This window comes from Mercurialis annua, linkage group LG6, assembly GCF_937616625.2.
Source record: "Mercurialis annua linkage group LG6, ddMerAnnu1.2, whole genome shotgun sequence".
NCBI lineage: Eukaryota > Viridiplantae > Streptophyta > Magnoliopsida > Malpighiales > Euphorbiaceae > Mercurialis > Mercurialis annua.
The window spans coordinates 12,470,039-12,489,113 of NC_065575.1; the positions used below are offsets into that span (position 1 = coordinate 12,470,039).

The 19,075-nt window shown below is 32.3% G+C and overlaps 1 protein-coding gene across 1 annotated transcript; it reads left to right on the forward strand.

Moving 5' to 3' along the window:
- The first annotated feature begins 4,096 nt into the window (after nt 1-4,096).
- Nucleotides 4,097-5,040, forward strand: LOC126688088 (CLAVATA3/ESR (CLE)-related protein 9). The gene has a single exon (XM_050382661.2). The coding sequence runs from the start codon at nt 4,214-4,216 to the stop codon at nt 4,589-4,591; it is 378 nt and encodes a 125-aa protein (XP_050238618.1). The 5' UTR covers nt 4,097-4,213; the 3' UTR covers nt 4,592-5,040.
- The last annotated feature ends 14,035 nt before the right edge of the window (nt 5,041-19,075 follow it).

Sequence of the window (19,075 nt, forward strand, 5' to 3'; positions counted from 1 at the left end):
TGACTAGTTCGATAATTTCAATTGTTGTTCATGTCAGCATACATGTGTTCTGTTTTCATATGAAACACTTGGGTTGTAAAAATTCCTAATTCTAAATTCAAGTCTCTAGCTTGTGTTGATCCAAAAGAAAACAGAATAGTCTAACATTATGTTTTTTTGGCAGATTTTAGACCTATTAATGTCATTTATAAATAGTGTCTAAATCTCTTGTTATTAGACTTAAAAGGGTCCTTGGTAGTTTGATTGATGTGTCTAAGAGTGCCTTTATTGAAGGAAGGCAAATTAATGATAGTGCCTTACTTGGGTTTAAATGTGTCCACCAAATAAAGAAGAGTAAAAAGAAAAAAGAATGCTCTATCAACTCTTGAGTTAGATATGTCTAAGGCTTTTCACATAGTTGAATGGGTTTTTATTGTAGTTATGATGATGAAATTTTGGTTTAATGATGGCCAGATTAGGAAAATTATGAACTGCGTTACTTCTGTGAGATTTTTTTTCTTCTATTGAATGGTTTTGTTAATGGGAACATTATTCCTAAGAGCTGAGACAAGGGACCCCCTATCCCTCTACATTTTCCTCATTTGTGGTAAGGGCCTCTCTATTTTAATCAACAAGGTTGTGGAGCTTAATAAAATCCAGGGTTTAATTTTTTGTGGAGAGTGTCTCCATATTTCTCACATATTTTTTGCAGATGATAGTCTTTTATTTGCAAGGGCTTCAGTGGAGAATTCTGTTGTATTAAAGAGATCCTGCAGGACTATGGTAGAGCCTCTAGCCAACTCATTAATTTTAGCAAATCAGCTCTAAGCTTTAGCAAATGTACTAATATGCCTACTCAACAAGCTATCCAGAATATTTGCAAATTCATGTTAAAGCTTGTCACGAAAAATATATGGATCTACCATCAACAGTGCGAAGAAGAAAATGAGCTAGGTTCAAATCCATTAAGGATAGAATGTAGCTAAAGCTTCAGATATGGAGGGAAGGAAGTGTTGATAAAGGCTATAATCCAATCAATTACAAATTATACAATGAACTATTTCATAATTCCTAAAGCCTTACTTTGTGAATTAGAGAGGCTATGCAACAGATTCCGGTGGGGAAGCATCGCAAGAAATAGAAACAAGATGGGAGTTGTTATGACAACCTAAAAAATTTAGTGGAATGGGATTCAAGGATTTTGAGTCTATTAACAAAAGTCTATTAGCAAAGAAATCTTGGAATATTCTAACCAAACCTCAAAGCCTTTTTAGTTAGGTTTGCAAGCACAAATACTTCATAAATTGTAGATTTATGAAAGTAGGGGTCCTTCGCATGGCTTCTTATACCTACAAGAGTATAATCGGAGCAAGGCATATCATTGCATTTGGAACCAGATGGAGAATAGGAAATGGCGAGAAAGTTAACATATATCAAGACATATGGATCCCTCGACAGCTCACCTTCAAAGTGTTGAGTCACAGAAACTCTCCTGTCATGATAGCATGCCTGGGAGCGGAGCGAGGTTTGGGAGCCGCTCGCCCAGACTTATGGCTGACTTTGGATATGGAAAGGTTTTGAAAAATGAAGTCGCCACCTAGCTAAGCTAGGAAATGGATTTTCTACCGACTAGACAACTCACGCTCTTATGGATGAGATCGTATTGCATCGGACCAAAAGACTGGGTTTGATGGACACTACCAAAACTCTTGTACTTGACTTATCGATTGCATTCATTTAATGGGCATATCTGGTATATCTCATCTTAATCATACATGTTGTCCATATAATACTGTAGACTGTCCTCGCTCTTCTCCCGAGAACAAGATGAACTCAAGGACTTTGTACCCCCTTGGAAAAGGATAAACTTAGCAACCCAACCGGGGTAGGCTTCATGTATAATGGCTAAGGCATCGGCCTGAGGTCTACACCCAACTTTTCCAATTCGTTGACCTGTTGCTCTCGGTTGTATATGTTTGGTTCACCCCCTCTATGGTTGTGTACTCGCCACAAGGAGTATTCTCATATAGGTTCTTAAAAGGCCCATTTGTCTGAGGTTTTTCTGCGCTCAGGGCCCCATTTTTGCCTTTGTTGATGGACACCCCTTCTGGCCTTGTCAATATCTTCACTGAGCTGTATGTGGATCCCATCTTGTTCGGCTTCTATACCTATTCGGCCGAACTTCCTTGATATATGAACCTATTCGGTGTCTGGTTTTGTTCGGCCCTTTTCTAACTTGCTCGACCGCGGAATGTCCGGCTAAGAGCTTGCCCATATTCTTCATCGCCGTATTCAAACTATCCAAATTGTTTCTAGTTTGTCTTTGGACCGTTGTTTTATCGGACATGGCATTCTTCATCACCTCAGACACCTGTTGCATCTCCATCAAACATTTACCGATTTTCTTGAGCAATTTCGTCTCTCATTGTCAAAAATCGGCTTGCGATAAAGATGGACGAGTCAACGGGAGATGGCGCGAATAGTTTTCTAATTCTTTCTCAATATCCAATTCGGTGTTCTTGGCCATGGAACTACTAACTACATCAACGGTGCGGCAGAGTCCCCTTTTGCAGCTGTTGTGTTTGTTTGTCTTTGGCCACGATTGTTGTGATATCTGAGTCTAAATCGTCCAAAACTTCGCCCTTCCTTCCCAGTTGAATTCGACGCCAAGACCGAGTTTGCCTCTAATCGTCTTTAGAAAGGTAGGTTTTTTTCTAACCATAAACAGATCCCCAGTGAAGTCGCCAAAAGATGTTCGCAGCGAAATAAATTCTTACTCGAATCTTTGAATTTATTAATGGGAACTGTTTAGGTTTGATGCTCTAACCGAACCGATGTTCAGATTCACACATGGCTTTGAGTTAACAAAAAATCTATAAGGATTAATCTGAAGGTTAAGAAAGCCAAGCGAGATTATATCAATTTACTCCTAAATTAAGAACAATCCAGGGATTGAGGGATTATGCTTTGATTTTTGATTGATTGATTGATATTGATTGAATGATAAAAAAAAAATAAAAAAAATGATGAGCTATTTATAGCCACCATAGTCTAAAGTCCTAATTCGATTTTAACTCCTATTATTAAGAAGAAAAACGACTCTGATAAGATTCAATCTCTTATTAAAATCTACACTAAAATAATGGCTTGCATGTGCCTTATTCTCTAAATAAACCCGTTTGATTTCTCTAGATTTCTGTTTTTGGACCGGTATAAACAATTTCAAATCAGTTTCTAACTCTCCCAACCTCTAAATCAAATTAGTCTGGTTTAAATTACTTTAAAAAGTTAATAACATGCTTAAGACATGAGTAATTACTATATTTAGATATTCAAAATTTCAAATTTAATCATGGTTTAATAATTTTTTTAAAAATTATTCAAATCTTTCAAAAGTTATATATTTATTCCACTACGGCCAGTTCGCTGAAAATCTATCTAAATTTTCAAGATCGATTGAATATTTTTTAAAATTGATTTATCCGAATTATATAACATCTCAATTGTCATCTTTTTTACTTTCCAAATTATTAAAAAAGTTCAATTACCAAATAGACATAATTAAATTAATTTTGAATTTTTTTTTTGATAATTTGGAGGGGGGGGATGAGGGGCGCTTGTGGGAAGAATCGAACCCACGACGTAGCAGTTTTCTATTTAATGCTTATACCATTTGCGTTAAAGCTCATTGGTAATTTTGAAAAATTAAATAGATTTTCAGCTAATTGTAAATCGATTGCTTTTGAAAGATTTCGATAAATTTCTAAAAAAATTGAAAAGGCTTGATTTTTTTGACAATGGTATTTTAGTTTATTTGAGAAAATTAACCTAACTGATATATTTAATTTTCTTTTGAGCAAAAAATAATGAATTAATGAAATAGAAATTGAAGATTTAAAAGAAAAAGCTATAAGTATGATGAAGTAGTGCATATGAATTGATGGCCATTCAGTTTTCATATTGTGCTATATCTTTAATTACATGTCGTTTAACGTCCCTACAAAAAATTAAATAGAAATGCACTTCTCTAACACCTACATATATTCGTGACTAATTTCATTATGACTTCAATTTTAATTATTTTTGAGGAAATTATATATATATATATTTGAAGTTCATGGGTCTCTTGCTTTGCATTTAAAACCCTTCTCTTCTATCTCCATCACCATCATCTTCACTCTCCAACTTACCATTTTTTCATCAAAAATTCATTTTCTTCTCAAAATCTTACACCATGAACGTTTCTTTTTCTTTAATCCTCATTTTTTTACTTCTCTGTTCATCACCCATCGCTGCTACACTTCCAAACCCTAACCCTAACCCTAACCCTACTGTTACAGCTTCTCTTGACGACGATCATAATCATGATCGTGATCTAATTGTTTCAAGAAACCGCCGCCGTTCTTTAACCCATAAACCACCTTCTTCTTGCAGTTCTTTCCCCCACAAGACTTCACGTTCTCTCTGCATTCAGTTTCAAAGAATGAATCCGCAGCAACAGTACCGCTTCATCACGCCTCCACCTCCGCCGTCGCCGCCGGGTCAGATTGATCCAAGATTCGGTGTAGAGAAGAGATTAGTCCCATCCGGACCAAACCCTCTTCATAATTAATCAAAATTTAGTGTTGAATACACATTTTCTTGCCTTTTAATGTCTTTAACTTAATATATTAACCAGTGTCCATATTACCATATATCTTCTTCTTCTTCTTTATTTGTTTACTGTTTCTTGATTAGCTTTCAAATCACGTCATGCTTTCTTCAGCAAATCTTCGATATGGAAGGGACAGTGACTACTACAACTACTGCTGCAAATTGGATAAAAACAGAAGCGATCGATCAATCTTTATTATACATTAATTAGTGAATTATATTGTGGTAGAAGCAATCAAGAAAATGAAGAAATTTCTATTTGCATGCTTGTTTTTGATTATATAAGCTATCAACTATAAATAGCATTATAATCTATATATGTAACGTGAAAGAGTAGAGAATTTTTTTCTGTTTAGTGTAGAAATGGAAAAAGAAATCTTAAACAAGCACGGAAATAGTTTGATATTATTGGGTTTGTTTTTCTTAAAATTTAACCATTTCTAGGCGGTGCTTTTAATTTTGATTCGATAGGTTGATGTTCAAGAGAAACCCATGAGTTTCATTAATTTCGAAACTGAAAAAAAAAAATGCTTTCAAGGGCAAAAAAGTCTTGAAATTTTGTAAGCTGATTTGTTGCGGCCTTGTGGGTAGGGGTGAGCACGGATCCTGGATATCTCCAAAACCGAACCGAAAACCGGACCGAAAATATCCAGGACCGAAAAATATCCGTTGACCATTGACTTTTCCCGAACCGAACCGTACCGAAAATTTTATTGGTACGGTTCTGGATCTTTTATAAATAACCGTACCGAGAACCGAACCGAACCGTACCGAACCGAAGTACCGAACTTATACCCGAAGAACCGAAATTATATACTCCCTCCGTCCCGTAAAGATAGAAAAAGTACATCTTTTACAAGAATTAAGAAAGTAGTTAATTATAGGTAATTTGTGATAATTTTCCTAAATTGTCCTTTTAATTTCTTGAAGTAAATCATAATAAATTAGTGATTCACAGAACTAACACTACTTTTTCTATCTCTGTGGACAAAAAAAGTAGCTATTTTTTCTGTTTTTACGGGACGAAGAGAGTATATATATATATATATATATATATATATATATATATATATATATATATATATATATATATATATATATAAAAATTATTAATTTACATAAAAATAAAATACTTATATATTTCAATGAAAATTATATGAATTTGTCAAGTATTTAATAATTATTAAAGTATTTTTTATAAATTAATATGAACAACACATATTCATTATTTTCTATCATTGACCAAATTACATAGTTTTAACAAAAATGATATAATTTTAGACTTGAGAATATTTAAAAGTACCCTTATCAAATAATCAAAAAATTAATATTAAATCGAACGATAATATACATGTTGTGCCTTTTTATATTATTGATGATTATTTACTTGTGATAGTTGAAAATATAAAAAATATGAATGAATGAGTAGCTAATTAATTTTAAAAGTCAAAATAATATATTATAATATAGTAGAGATCACATTTGAAATAAAATAATATCCGTGGTTTTAGTGATATCCGTACCGAACCGTACCGAACCATTAGGACCGAATCCCCGTACCGAACCGTACCGAAAAATAAAATCTCTGAACCGAACCGAACCGATTATTGGTACGGATCCGGATATCCAATTTTTGATATCCCCGACTTTTGGTTTGGTTCCGGAGATTTGTCAATCCCCGGATTCCCCCGAACCGTGCTCACCCCTACTTGTGGGTCTCTACTATTATTAACTGTATTCATGTAGACTATAGTATATCTTATGTGATTTATATTAAGGTTTCTATAATTGCTCCTCTATATTCTTGCTTGTGTTTTACTTTATTCTTAATTTGGTAGTTATTATAAAATATGTATACTATATATGCATAATATTTTTGATTTTGAAGAGTAACAAAGAAACAAATATTTGTTCATAAAAAGGACGAAATGGGTTTTTACATTCATAATTTTAACCATTTTGTCATCTATGTTCCTAAAACATAGTTTCGACATTTTAGTCCGCTAATTTAGCGAATAGAAAAAAATATATCAAACTATCAATCTAAACCTATTTTTAAGCACACAATTCTCATTCAAAATAAAAATAAAACTTTCTAAATATTGAAATAAAAATCAATTATATATAATAATAATTCATAGAATTAAAAATCCTAAAAATAATATAATTTGAGATTGAATATATATGTTTCAATTTATAAAATCACCGGATAAAAATATTAAAATTATACTTGATAAAATATAACTACTCCACTTTCTTATTTCTGAATTTTTCCCGAATTTCTTTTTCTCTCTTTTGTGGGTTCCGTGCGATTTTCTTCGTTTTCTCAATTTTTAAGTTCAAAGAACATCTGCAAGTAAGTCTCTATCTTAATTTATCTTTAAACTCGTATTTTTACATGTTGTTCTGCTTTTTAGGATATAGTTAATTTGATATTTGCTTTTCAATTTTGTGAATGCGTTAATCTGTCTTTTTTCTAGACTGTGTGCGTTTGTTTGATGAATTCTCATATTTGTTGGTTGAATAAGTTTCTCCAATTGAGAAAAATCTTCGATTGTAATTTTTTCAATATATTTTCCAATTTTGGATCATTTCTAGGTTATTCTTAGTGTTAAGGCTTAAGGTCTAAAAAACTACCGACCTTTTTCAAATTTTTTTCAATTGCATCCTCACCTTTTAATTTCTTCAATAGCACCCTATTTCGTATTTTTGGCTTTTAATAGCACTTCGACCTTGTAAAACAGTCAATTTTACCCTATTTTGTATTTTTGACTTTCAATAGCACCACAAATCATCAAATTAAACTCATTTATCGAGGACTTATTTGATTTTTTTTTAAAGTTAAAGGACTTGTTTAAAAGTGTCCAAGTAGAAAAAAGTATGATTTCACCTTTAAATTTAGTTTTTTTGAAAATTTTCATTTTTATAGTAATCAAATCATCTAATTTTTTTAATTTAGAGTGTTATTGAAAGCCGAAAATATAAAATACGGTGCTATTGAAATAATTAAAAGGTGAGGGTGCTATTGAAAAAAATTTAAAAAGTCGGTAGTTTTTCAGACCTTAAGCCTAGTGTTAACTATTAGTTCTTGGACTGTATAAATTCTCGATCGATGGCGTTTGCATTTTTTGTATTTTTTCTTTCGAGTTTCTTAGGTCTCTTCATGTTTTAGACCCGTTGATTTTCCCATGCTTGTCTTCTTTTTATGTCTTCCTTTTTCTTCTTTTGATCTCTTGAACTTGAAATTTCTACCGACAATCTTGTTTGTCCTTGGGTCCCATGTTTTGTACTATACACCTTTCTCATTTTCTTAGGTTTGTCGGAAGAGGACTCTTTGACTCAATAGGGCCTTGACTATGAGAACAAGTCAGGAGAGCGGAGTGAGGGGTTTGCCTCTAGGTCATCGGCTCATGAGGATGAACAGTCGACTTCTTCTATTCCTGAAAGTGAAACTTCTAAACCCATAACACGGGTGGACAAAAAATTAGACCACGATGTGATGAGTTGCCTCTCGCGAAGTTATCTCGGAGACAGAAAAACAAGAAGAAATTATCTGAGAAAACTTGGAATACGATTGAGGCTAATATTGTGGCCTCTCGGTGCACTCAAGGCTGCCTTGATACGGTCCGTGGGACTTTTGATATTCCTAAGGAATGTGGGCTCTTAATGGTCCCTAAAGATTCCCAGCTGAATGACATATCTCCGGATGGTCATATCATCATAACCCAGGAGAATCTCTAGCTCGGCCTTTGTTTTCATATCAACAAGGATTACGAGCGATTTAGCGAGTTCTACTTGATCCCTCTAGGACAATTTCACCCTAACGCTCTTCGACATTACAACTATTTCTTGGCTCAGTGTCGTAGTCTGGATATAGAACCTATGATGAAGCTTTTTCATGCTTGTACGGGATGTTTCTAGATGGGAGACATATGTGTGCTTCGGTTCGTTTCTGACCGGAGCAGTCAAAATATCATGTTGGGAGTTACCTTTTCCCTCAAATAATGGAAGTGGGATTACTTCTTGGTTTCACATCCTGAAGGCTTGAAGGATGTATACCATAACTGGGTATACACGGGTAAGACAATAACTGAATCCATTCGTACTCCAGCTCCCTCCCTGAGATTGAGGCCTTAGAAAAATTAGGGGTTGTAATTGCTGAATCGGGGGTGCCTCGTGCTGATGGCCTTAGCCCTTTGGTTCCTTTTGATTACTAGAAGAAGAACAAGTCGGTGAAGAAGCAGAGGGAGGTGGGAATAGCTCCACTAACAACTGGAGCTTTCCTCGGACTAAGTATTACAACATGTACAAGGGTGCAGTTCCCTTGCATTCAGATTATCAAGACAACGACCATTCCTGCCAAGCTGCGCAAGAGAGAAAACACCAAGAAATTCCACAACTCCAAGATTAAGTTCCCCTTAGTGTTCAAGAAGGCAACTATTCCAACAAAGATATGCAAGAGAGAGAGAGTGTTGAGTGCTTGAGTTTGGATGATGTTTGGGATTCTTTGAGCTTGTTTGGTCTTGTGTACCTAGCTGGAGACTTGTTTAGACTAGTATGTTCGAATATTTTTGTGGAATTCATTTTGTAATCATCTAGCGATATATTTTATATGTTACACTTGTTATCTTAATCTAATGTATCTTTTTCATTTTCTCTCGTATTTCATGATTTTTTAAAGTGTTTTGACTCATTTCCTTTTCTCATAGCTTTATACCTTGATTTGCTTCTACTTTTTTAAGGTTGCTTCTAGTTAATATCTGTTTTTGAAGAATGTTCTATGTTTAACCTTACTATGTGTCTTGTTTATTGTTTGACTTAAAATCTTACCTTTTGATTCAACTATGTTTTCAAGATCTCGATTATTCTGTATTATAAGTCGGCTTGATACCTTGTGTGGCATGACTGGATTCTGATTTGACTTGGCATGTAGCCCAGTGTAATCGCAAATTTTAACTTTGCTCTTTGCTTTCTTATCTCGTTTTTATATCTAGTAGTCTGGGTAGGAGCCATATATACTTCATTAGGTATTTATACTTGATCTGGTTTTTAACCTGGCTTAATGCCTTGTTTATCTCGGCATATTTGTTTGACTAACATGGATTATTGCCCTATTTAACCTGGCTTGTAGCCCTGTTTTAACTTGGCTTATTGCCTTGATTATCCTGACTTATTGTAACATTATTTTCCGGACAGATAAAAAGGTGATAAGGGACTGAAGCGTCCGATGATGATTTCCAGAGAAATTCGTTTGGGTGACGAGTTATCGATTCGTTTGTTTGAATTCAAATAGGCGTGATCAGTGCATAGCTGTGAACTTGAGAGATTTAAGCGTAATTAGTCGTATTAGCCTATAAAAAACCAAAAGTTTAAGTTTAGAAATTAGACTAATTATAATATCTTAGAAGTTTATGGGCCAATTTACAAGTTTGACGGACTAAAATTGACCATACTCAAACTTATAGGGTTTCAAAAGCCTTTTTTGATACTTCTAGACACCAAATAATACATTTAAACATAGTTATCACCTAATTAATTAATTAATTAATACGAATTTAACATGTAAAATACTCAAGTAAATGTATAAACGTAACTCTAATCCTAAAAGGTCATCACTTAACACTCTTTCACACTCCTAACTCTACCCTTCCACACTCTTTCAAAAACCTGACATAATTGAACCTCTTAAAAAACTCTAGGTCACCAACAACCTCTATAAATACACAATTAACACAACTTAGTTGGAGGTGGCACCATACGGTAATTAAATACCATAAACACATAACTGGATTCTAGAATTAGAGCTATAGCTGAATTATTGCATACCCACACACACAAAAATTAGTCGATTCCATTCCTGAAAATAAGCTTATACGCTTTAATTACTCAAGAACAAGCTATTACCACTAATCCGAAGTTGGATTTCACATCCGGATTACCGGAAAATGAGCCAAGGACTCAGAACGGTACTTCTGATGACCTAAAATTACCTCTCATCACTTTTTATGTCATCTTGATCATACTTCTTGTATTAGGATGCATGTTACTTTACTTTGTCGTTTTTTGCCACAATTGCTCTTTTAACATTTTTTCTATAATTGCCATGAAAAATTGATTAGGAGCATGTTTAGCGCTGTTTTATTATGTTTTATGCTATATATTCGAAATCCATTCAATTCCAATGTTTAGGATGCATATTAGGGTTAAATTGCCATATTATGTGTTCTTAATGTTCTTGCCATCTTACCTTCAAAATTACCTTAGAAAAAGCATGATTTAGGATGATTAATACATGTTTAATCCTCACATTTCAATTCTAGTATACTTTAGAATGTTTTTTTGTGCGTTTTGATATGTTTTGGAGTTGTTTTTGTATGTTCCCGATCCGAAAAAAGCTTCATGGACTCAGTAAGAACCGGCGTTGCCGTCGGTTCATAGTGGCGCAAAGATCATGGCTTCTACCTCCCACATAATCGATTTTAGATCCTTCCGGACATGGTGTTTCCGGGCTCTTTTCGGAATTAGGCACCATTTTGAACACACGTGTACTGTTTTAAATATAGTTTTATAATATCTGCTGTAAAGGGCATGTCCCTATTTAATTCGGGCGTCGAAGTCCAAACTTGTAACCCGTTAAGATAACCAGGCCCTAAAGCCCACGGTCGACGAAAAGCCAGCCAATTCCAGAAGGGATTTTTTGGTTCGTTTGAACTCGGAATCGACTTCGATTCAAACTATTGGAACCGTATCGACGAGACGAAGAACTTCTGTGTTCTACCTAATACCCAGTTCCAACCACTGTCGATTTATTTTGAATTGATAAATGAGAGATCTGAAATTTAATTGTAAATGTGAATTGCTGTCATGAAATCTGAAATTTCTAAATATTTTCTCAATTAGAACTAACTGTTGAAATGTTGACGGCAGCTGACGACGATGAAGGTGGCAAGACTGAAGCAGGGGAATAGGATAATTTTTAATTATATTTTTTGTATTTAGAATAGTTACTAAATTTTTAGTTAATATTAATAATTATTATTCAATTTTATATAGTTGATTGTGTGATAATATTATAACTGATTAATTAAAACAATAATTCATTATAATTTTGATTAATAAATTTATATATAAATAATTAATTTAATTTGTAATAATTTAATTTTTTATTTAATTATAAAATAATTAATTATTTTGAAACTAATTTGTCTAATTGTCATTTTATTTAAAAAAAATTGATGATTATGTTGAATCAATTTAAAAATTTAGGTATAAAAATTTTCAAAGAAAAAGTTTAAAGATTAATTTGCATCTTTTAATTAATGTTTGGCATACATGGCCAATAGGTAGTAGTCCACCTTAGCACCAAATCAGCTACAACACGTACCTTTTTCAATTTGGGACATTTTTGAGATAATGTAATGCGTTTTTGCACATTATTAAGACGTTTTAAAAGCTGGGACATAGTGCGAATTTTCGCTAAAAATTTAGCCTTTTTGAGTTATTAAGTCTAATACTTGTTTTAGTGCTACAATAAAGTCCTATATTGCTTCTAAAATAAAAATAATCAGGAGTGTGTAGAAAAGTTTAATTATTTTAGAAATCAATTAAAAAATTTCCTTAAATTAAACAATCCCTATTAAAATTACATTCAATTTTAAAATTTCCAACACTTTTCTATACAAAAACATACTTTGAATTTCTAATCATTTTTAAATATGGTGAATTTAATTTCTATAAATACACATAAATTGCATTAATAACTTAATAATTTGATTAACTTTCTCATTAGTTATTCTTTTCTAAATTCTCCTCTATAAGAGCTATAACTCAAACGGTATAAGCGCTTAACGGCAAACTGCTAGGTCGTGGGTTCGTTTTCTCCCACTAGCGCTCCCCCTTCCCTAATTATAAAAAAAATGAAAAATTATGAATCGCTCATTGGACTTCACCGTTTGCCGAACATTTGTTTGAAAGTAAGATTTTGAATATAAATTTATAGTTTTAATTTAAAATTAATTTAAATTGATTTATATAATGATGAATTAGTGTATGTAACAAACTATTATGTAAAGATCGTCAATATTTTAAAGAAAGGTCTAATTACTTAAAAAAAAACCATTTTATAACATTTTTTCATTTATACCTAGAACTAGGAAAAAGTTCATTTGTACCTTTTTTTTGAGTTTTCATTTTCATCTCTACCCTTTATTTAAAACATTTGACAATTTAATTAGTATAAGGATGAAAACGTTAAAAATAATTAAACAGAAGGGTTATATCATCTTTTTTTCTATTTGAAAAAATACAAATAAGTCCTTCAACTTTAAAAATGTTTAAATAAATCCTAAAAGTTAATTATATTTAAAACTTTATTAAAGAACTATATAAAATAAAAAATACTTCCGACCCATCATCGTATTCTTCAGTTTTATGAACCGCTACGAAATGGTTTTTAAAAAAAATAATTTTTTTTCGTCTTCCTCGAAAGGAGGAACCCGTGCTCCTCCTTCTGCAGGAGGAGCAGCAGGTAGGGGTGTGCACGGTTCGGGGGAATCCGGAGATCGACAAATCTCCGGAACCAAACCAAAAGTCGGGAATTTTAAAAATAGGATCTCCGGAACCGTACCAAAAATCGGTTCGGTTCGGTACGGGGATTTAATTTTTCGGTACGGTTCGGTACGGAGATTCGGTTCTAACAGTTCGGTACAGTTCGGTATGGATATCACTAGAACCATGGATATTTTTATTTTAGTTTTTATAACTGTTGATTTATTCAATTAAAATGTCATCCAAAGTATAACAATTAAAATTTATCAATTCTATTGCTTTTGGAATTTATCAATTCAGTGTCTAGTTATAAGCTTTATTTATAACTGTTGATTCATTCAACTAATATAATATTTTAACCAATTTAGTCTCATAAAGATATCAATTCTAACCAATCAATATTTTGAAATTGTTAAAGCTGAGAGTTAGAAAAAAATTGCTATTCAATCAAAACTGCAGTCTATGAATTTTCACTGTATCTTCAATTATTAATAGATAAAAACATCTTTACTGCAACAAGTAAATAAATATTGACGGTTAATAGAATTGAAGCATCAGAAAAGTGAAGCATTGACATCCAACCATTAACCAAATGTAATGAAACTATCAATTTTAGAACATGTACTCAGCTGAGTAGTGAAATACTTTGCTACATACAAACAAATGATGCTTCTGTTGATGTGATGCCTTATCAAAGATGGTATTCCATGACCTACAAAGAAATTGCAAGATATCAATTCAGGTTTGAAAAATTTATGATGGCTAAACTTCAATTATTTCAACTTAGAATGAAACCATATCAAAATTGACATAATTTTGCAAGATATTTACACTGAATTTAACAAAAATGCATGATCATTCATTTTTTTTAGTTTTTAATAACCTGATGTTCATTATTGGTATTCTAGCAACAAAAATTAATTACTCATTATATACAAATATTCATTATCAACTGATCTCATAAATTTGAAAATTATGTGAACAGTAGGGCTTCAAAAAAAGACACTAATATGAAAACACCAAAATCTATGCTCTCAGGACATGTACTCTCTAGGATATAAAAATAAATTAAAAAATGAAAAATATTGTTGGATGGATCAAAGCAAGATTACATGGCACTTTATCAACACAAGAATACGTGACACTATACCAACACATGTTGGATTTTGATTTTATTTTGACCAGATGTTAAAATTAAAAATAAAAACTCAAAGTACAAAGTTTAATTTTAAGGAACAATGGATATAATTGAATGTTCATGGTTATTCTCAGCATTTAGGCATAAAAAATGATGAGTTCATGTAGCTGAGAATGTGTTACCGCCCACAATCAAATGAAGTTTGATACATACCTTTTTTTCACTGAAGATGTGGCACATTATTTCAGCAATCCATTTTATAGTTTGGAAAAATGCTTTCCATAATTTCAGGGTCTCGAGTTATATCTAGAAAAAAAATCAGATTTAATAAAAAATATAAAATACTAACTAAAAATTATTAATGATATAATTACTGTAAAAAAATACATACCCAATTCTAAATTTTCAAGTTCTTCAATTATTTTCTCAATTTGAATCGGCTTCTTGGAACTCCTCAACCAATCTTGACAACAAATGAGAACTTCAGCTGTCGTAGGAGTTAAAGAACTCCTAAAACGATCCAAAGTACGACCTCCTGTACTAAATGCCGATTCTGAAGCTACAGTTGAAGATTGAATGGCCAAAACATCTTTTGCAATAAGGCTTAGGATTGGAAACCTTATAGAATTAACTTTCCACCAAGCCAATATATCAAAATCATGAGTATATTTTTCTGAAAATTCCTCTAAATACCTATCAAATTCTTCTTCAGCGGCCATCTTCTCTTAATTCTCCCCCTCTAAGAAAAACTCATCCATCTCTTCATCTTCATCCACTTCTATTACACGACCAATCCCATGACTTAGTGATTGACTCGAAGATTCAATCTTAGTCTCTACGTTGACCCTATAATCTTCAATTAAAACTCTCATTGATTTAGTTACCCTATGTACCAAATTATTTGCAATCATCTCTGAATAATGAATTTTGTATTTGGAACTAAGATATTTCATCTTGTACCTAGGATCTAAAACAACAGCAATAAAGAGCATGACATTCATTTTATCAATGGAACCCCACTACTTATCAAATTTCTCTCTCATTTGTTTTTCCATTTCCACCAAGCAAACATCATTACTATTTTGAAAAGTTTCCAAATCCTTCAAATTTTTTATTATTTCAGGAAAGTACAAACTGGAAGTGGAATATAAGCTGCCAGACAACTTACAAGTGACATCATAAAATCGTTTGAGAAATTTACAAAAGTGGGAAGCATACTTCCAATCTTTTTCATTTGGCAAATTATTTCCAAAATCACTTACAAATCTACAATCCACATCTTCAAACTTATCAAAACCACCTTGCAAAATTAAAGCAACGTCTAACATGAGATAAGTTGAGTTCCATCTAGTAGGACAGTCTAATTGTAAAGATGCCTTAGAAATAATCTTTGCATTCTCACAACATTTTTTGAAAGTAGCTAACCTTTGAGGACTACTCCTAACATACTTAACAACATCACGAATTTTTGCAATAGAAGAATTGGTAATTTCTAGACCATCTCTAACAATCAATTGCAAAATGTGTGCAAAACACCTCATATGAAATGCATCTCCACCTAATAACAAAAGCATTCTTTTTCAACAATTTTTTCTTTAATTGTTGAATCGCAGTATCATTTGATGAAGCATTGTCAACAGTAATGCACATCACTTTATTCAAACCCCATTCATCCATACAAGAATCAATTGCATTTCCAATATTCACACCCTTGTGACTATTAATGATACAAAAATTTAAAATTCGCTTATGCATATTCCAATTGGCATCAATAAAATGAGCCATCAAAACCAAATAATTAGCATTCTGAATACTTGTCCAAGTATCAGTAGTTAAAGACACCCTTTGACATCTAGATTGAAGTAATGCTTTTAACTTTTTCTTTTCTTTCGCAAATAGAGTAAAACAATCTCTAGCAATCGTATATCTAGACGGAATATGAAACATGGGAATGCTTACTTCAATAAATTCCCTAAACCCTTCTCCCTCGACAAATCTAAAAGCAAGTTCATCTTTAATTATCATTCTAACTAGAGTTGTCCTTATAGCTTCTTGATCAAATTGCCAACAATGTAATTTTCCTCCTTCTGAATCAGTCCCATTTTGAAAATTTAAATTTTTTTGGCCTTTCTCAGATTCTTTCTTATTGCGTGCTTCATTTAATTCTTTTCTAATTGGGCATTTTTTTACATGTTTCTCTTAAATGTTTCCATAGTCCTGAAGTGTCTTGCTCACTTTTACATTGATAACTATTACCACACCATATGCATTTAGCCCTCCCAATTTCATTTTATTTAGTATCTTTCAATTTCTCAAAATGTGCCCATACACTTGATCTATGTTTCTTATTTTTAGGTGAGATTGAAGTATCTTCTACAGTAGAAGGAGATTTTGCAGGTGGCATTGTTGTAGAAGCAGTAATAGAACCCTCCATAGAACCCATAGTTCGAGTAGGATCAACCGATAGAGTAGGCGTTACTGCTTCCGCACCATCGTTATTTCTGAAAATTATGGATTTCCGCTTATTTGCCACTGTAAAATAATCACATCAAATTCATGAAAAAATTAGAAAATTGTATACAAAATTAAAGAGCTCAGTACAAAAATAAATCTTGATAATTTTATAATTACCACTGTTGTCTATAGACTCCATGTATTTCGTTCAAAAAAAATGACGTCGACAGTAGCGAATGACAAACTTCAGAAACAGAAAAACCAAACAAAAAGATCACGTTGAAACAAAAAATGGAATGAAATACAAATGAAATGGGTGTAAGAGAAAGGAAGAGAACGGCGGAGAATATGAAAAAAGGAAAAAATGGTATTGATTGAACTGTGTGTATTAGGGTTGCATCAATTCATTTTGTTCAAGTTAAAACTGTGTAGTTTAGGCCAAAATTACATAGTTTTGGTCTAAGTTACACAATTTTTCCATAATAAAAAAACTAAATATATATTATTATAAACAACTTAAATTAAATTTTTTAGAAAATAAATTTATTAAAATTTAATTATTAATAATAAAGATATAATAAAATAATTTAACTAAATTAGAATAACATATATATATATATATATAATTTCAGTTCTTCGGTTATAGTTTCGGTTCTTCGGTTCGGTACGGTTCGGTTCTCGGTACGAATATCTATCTAAGATTTAGAACCGTACCAATTAAATTTTCGGTTCGGTTCGGTTCGGAGAAAGTCAATGCTCAACGAAAATTTTTCGGTTCTGGATATTTTCGGTTCGATTATCGGTTCGGGTTCGGAGATATCCAGGATCCGTGCACACCCCTAGCAGCAGGTCGCCGCTCCTCCTTCTGAATGAGGAGCAGCAGATCTGTTCCTCCTTCAGAAGGAGGAGCGACGACCTGTTGCTCCTCCTTCTAAGGGAGGATCGGCGACCTGTTGCTCTTCCTTCAAAAGGAGGAGCGGCGACCTGCGGCTCCTCCTTTTAAAGGAGGAGCAGATCTGCTACTCCTCCTTCGGAGAGAAATCGATTTTTTTAAATATTGCATAATTTTATGGTTTTTTATTTAAAAAATTATTGATATTTAGTATAGATTAATAATAATATTATAAGTTTAATTTTTTTAAAGAAGAAGGTATTTTTATAATATTAATAACATTAAAGTCTAATTAGAATATATGTTAAAAAACGAAGGACTAATTTAAACCTTTGTCCAAATAAAAAAAGTTGAATTTAATGTTCTACGGTTGAGACAAAAACGAAAATCAAAAAAATGGTACAAATAAACTTTTTCCGAGGTCAGGGTATAAACGAAAAAATGTTATAAGATGGGATTTTTTAAGTAATTAGATCTTAAAGAAAAATTAAACTGAACTTTAAAATAAATAAAAAAAATAAATTCCAAAATCAATTAGTAAATAGAATAATTAGTTAGTTTTCGGTGATTGGTAACAACTCCCGTCACCAATCTAATTTCGTTCATATTAGGAATTTCTAAATACTTATATTGTTACACTTGAAGGCTTGGCTCAGTTGGCCAAATTCTAATGATATGTGTATGGGGTTGAGGGTTTGATCCTCAACACTTACATACAGTGTGCCTATTTAAAAGATGTCTAACATTAACTCCCGCTAACCCCGCTAACAATTAGAGTAGGCTTGAAAAAAAAAATACTTGTATTGTTTGTTAAATGACAATTTTATTTATTAATTATAAATATTTTTTGTTGCCAGCCAAACCTGACTTGTGCATTATTGAATGCATAGTTAATTTTGATAATGGAAAAGTTAATGTTGTAAACTATCATTGTTAGTCCTTAAATTTCTATAACTTTCGAAACTGTTTCACAAAATTTTGGATTTTTAGTTTTAGTTTTGAAGTTTCAATCTAGATTTATTGTTTATACAATCAAGATTCCAACAAACATAAGTGGGGTTTCATTTTCTTGCACTCATTCCGAATCGTGCCTTATAGGTCTAGCATTTTCTATACAGAGTGAAGGACTTAAGCCCCCAAACCTCTATCTTTCTCTATACAAGAACATAAAAGCTTTCGAGTTTTGACATAATCTAATAACTTCTTGAATATAAAACTTATTTGTTCACGTTATTAATTTTTGGTCTAAATCTTCTAATTTACTAATTACCCACATAATTATAAGAGTTTCAGGCTTTTGACATAACTTAAAAATATCTTAAAACTAAATTTTGAAGATAACAAAATTAACATGAGCCCCAAATATATTTATGTTAATTGTTTTAGGCCTAAATCTCTCAATTGACAATAGA

Bases quoted from the DNA above. Each gene is read 5' to 3' on its own strand.
- LOC126688088 (XM_050382661.2), top strand. From the start codon at position 4,214: ATGAACGTTTCTTTTTCTTTAATCCTCATTTTTTTACTTCTCTGTTCA.